The 3,030-nt window shown below is 42.2% G+C and overlaps 1 protein-coding gene across 1 annotated transcript in view; it reads left to right on the top strand.

Moving 5' to 3' along the window:
* PRPF3 (pre-mRNA processing factor 3) overlaps positions 1–3,030 on the top strand; it is a 35,524-nt gene that overhangs the window by 28,920 nt on the left and 3,574 nt on the right. The window contains exon 15 of the mRNA XM_023519409.1: positions 423–484. Within this exon, the coding sequence (XP_023375177.1) occupies positions 423–484 (62 nt within the window). The remainder of the gene's footprint in view (positions 1–422; positions 485–3,030) is intronic.

The following is a 3,030-nucleotide window of genomic DNA, read 5'->3' as shown; positions in this document are numbered from 1 at the left end:
TCATTGTTGTTTGGCAGGCGTGGGCTGGATTTGAACCTGCCACCTTAGGTGTATGTGGCTGGCGCCTTAGCCACTTGAGCCACAGGCACTGAGCCACAAGTTTTTGTTATTGACTGCTTGTGTTTTGTATCCTTATTCCCAGTATGTGACACAGCCTTTAACACATAGTAGGTGCTTAGTAAATGCTTGGATTAATTAATATACCTGTATACTTCCTACTATTACCTAATACCTACTATTAGCTTCCAGTCTAATTTGTTCAAAATAGAGAGTAACTGAAAATAAAAAGATTTGACTCCAACACATGGGAAAGGGTGCCAGTATTTCAGAGAATTTGAGTAGACTTGAATAATGTTAAGAAGTCAAATCTGTGGTCTCTCATCTAAATCTAGAGCAAGATTTAGCTATATTGTCTCTTCCAGATGATGAGGAATCTGATGAGGAAGCTGTGAAGAAAACCAACAAATGTGTACTAGTCTGGGAGGTAGGTGATCTTTTGTAAAACCTTCAAACAGCAAATTCCTGATTGTTTATACTATCAAGTGGAGCAATGAAATGGTAAAAACTAAACAATGAGCTGGGCTTGGGGGCTCATGCCTGTAATCCTAGTATTCTGTGAGGCAGAAGTGGGAGGATTATTTTTGGCCAGGAGTTCAAAGCCATCCTAAGCAAAAGTGAGAACCTATCTCTACAAAAAATTTACAAATTACCTGGGCATAGTGGTGTTCACCTATAACCTCAGCTACTTGGGAGGCTAAGCCAGGAAAATTGCTTGAGCCCAGGAGTTAGAGGGTGCCTTGAGCTGTGATGATGCCACTGTACTCCTCTTGAGATAACAGGGAGAACACATAATAATATCTACATTTTATAGGTAAGGCAATAGAATTTGATAGTAAGTGTCTGGCCCAGCTTGCTCAGTGTTAAAACCTACATTGCTCAGCCTCCTAACTTACATTCTTTTTTTTTTTTTTTGAAGACAGAGTCTCAAGCTGTTGCCGTGACATCACAGCTCACAGCAACCTCCAACTCCTTGGCTCAGGCGATTCTCCTGCCCCTGCCTCCCAAGTAGCTGGGACTACAGACGCCTGCCACAATACCCGGCTATTTTTTGGTTGTAGCCAGTCATTGTTATTTGGCAGGGCCGGGCTGGATTCAAACCCACCAGCTCTGGTGTATGTGATTGGTGCCTTAGCCTCTTGAACCACAGGTGCTGAGCTCTAACTTTATATTCTTAAGTCTACTTTTTTCACTGTATCCAAAGAATAATCTCACAATTCATTCCCCTCTTTCCAAGTCTGCTATTCATGGGTGTGAAATATATACTTCCCAAGATAGCATATAATAAATACTCATCAGTATAACTAAAATACAGTCAGGGGCAGCACCTGTAGCTCAGTGGGTAGGGTGACGGCCACATACACCAATGCAGGCAGGTTCAAACCCAGCCCGGGACTGCGAAACAGCAACGACAATTGTAACAACAGCAGAAAAAATATGTGGGCACCGTGGCAGGCGCCCAGTAGGCTGAGGCAAGAGAATCGCTTAAGCCCAAGAGTTAGAGGTTCCTATGAACTGTGATGCCCTGGTACTCTGCTGAGGGCAACAAAGTAAGACTCTGTCTCAAAAAAAATGAAATAAATAAATGAAATATAATCAGGAAAAATTTGCTGCCAACAATTTAAAAATGGATTTCAAAAAGAAAGATGAGGGCAGTGGGCTCAGTGGGTAGGGCACTGGCCCCATATATAAGGGTGATGGGTTTGAACTTGGACCCTGGCCAAACTGCAACAAAAAATAACTAGGCATTGTGGCAGGCACCTGTAGTCCCAACTACTCAGGAGACTAGGGCAAGAGAATTGCCTAAGCCCAGGAGTTAGAGGTTGCTGTGAGCTGTCACTCCACAGCACTCTACCAAGGGCAGCAAAGTGAAACTCTGTCTCAAAAAAAAGATGAGGCTGAGGTGTGGTGGCTCATGCCTGTAATCCTAGCACTCTGGGAGTCTGAGGCAAGTGGATAGCTTGAGCTCACCAGTTCAAGACCAGCCTGAGCAAAAAGTGAGACCTGTATGTATAAGAAAGTAGAAAAAAACTGAGGTAAGAGGATAATTTGAGCCCAAGAGTTTGAGGTTGTTGTGAGCTATGACATCATAGCACTCTATCCAGGGCAATAGCTTGAGACTATCTCAAAAAAAAAAAAAAAAAAATAGAAAGAAAGATTAATTACTTAAGGGATTATTCACTGTCTTTGTTTTTTTGTTTTGTTTTGTTTTTGAGACAGGGTTTTATTCTGTTCCCCATCTCGAGTACAGTGGCATCATCAAACCTCACCTCATCCTCAAAACTCCTGGGCTGATGCTCTTGCCTCAGCCTCCTGTGTAGATATAACTACAGGCGCCTGCCACAAAGCCCAGCTATATTTTGGTTATAGTTGTCATTGTTGTTTGGCAGGTGTGGGGTGGATTCAAACCTACCAGCTCTGATGTATATTGCTGGCACCTTAGCTGCTTGTGCTACGGGCGCTGAGCCACACCTGACTAATTTTTTAATTTTTTTGTAGAGACATGATCTTGCTCTATTGTGTAGGCTGGTCTTGAACTTTTGGCCTCAAGTGATCCTCATGCTTTGGCCTCTGAAAGTGCTGGGATTACAAGCGTTAGCCACTGTGCCCAGCCATGTTGTCAATTACTTTTGAGAACCAAATTAAATAATTATGTAATAGTCCTTCATAAAATCTAATTAAATCACTCTTCAAATGGAATCTTTTCCTTGGTTATCCAATTCTTTCATTCCTGAAAGCTTCTTAGAGAACCAGTACTAACATTTTGATTTTATTTTTTTTGTTGAGTACATGTGTATATTTTCTATTAACTAGTTCTTTGTTTTAAAAAATAGTACATTGGGTTCAGCACCCATAGCTCAGTGAGTAAGGCGCCAGCCACATATATAGAATGTGACAGGTTCAAGCCTGGCCTGGGCCTGCTAAACAAAAATGACAACTGGGCTCGGCACCAGCCACATACACCTAAGGTGG

The sequence above is a fragment of the Otolemur garnettii genome, unplaced genomic scaffold, assembly GCF_000181295.1.
Source record: "Otolemur garnettii isolate 467f Iridium unplaced genomic scaffold, OtoGar3 scaffold00174, whole genome shotgun sequence".
Taxonomy (NCBI): Eukaryota; Metazoa; Chordata; class Mammalia; order Primates; family Galagidae; genus Otolemur; species Otolemur garnettii.
Note: the sequence above shows the minus strand (reverse complement) of the source record. Positions and strands in the feature narration are given on the sequence as shown.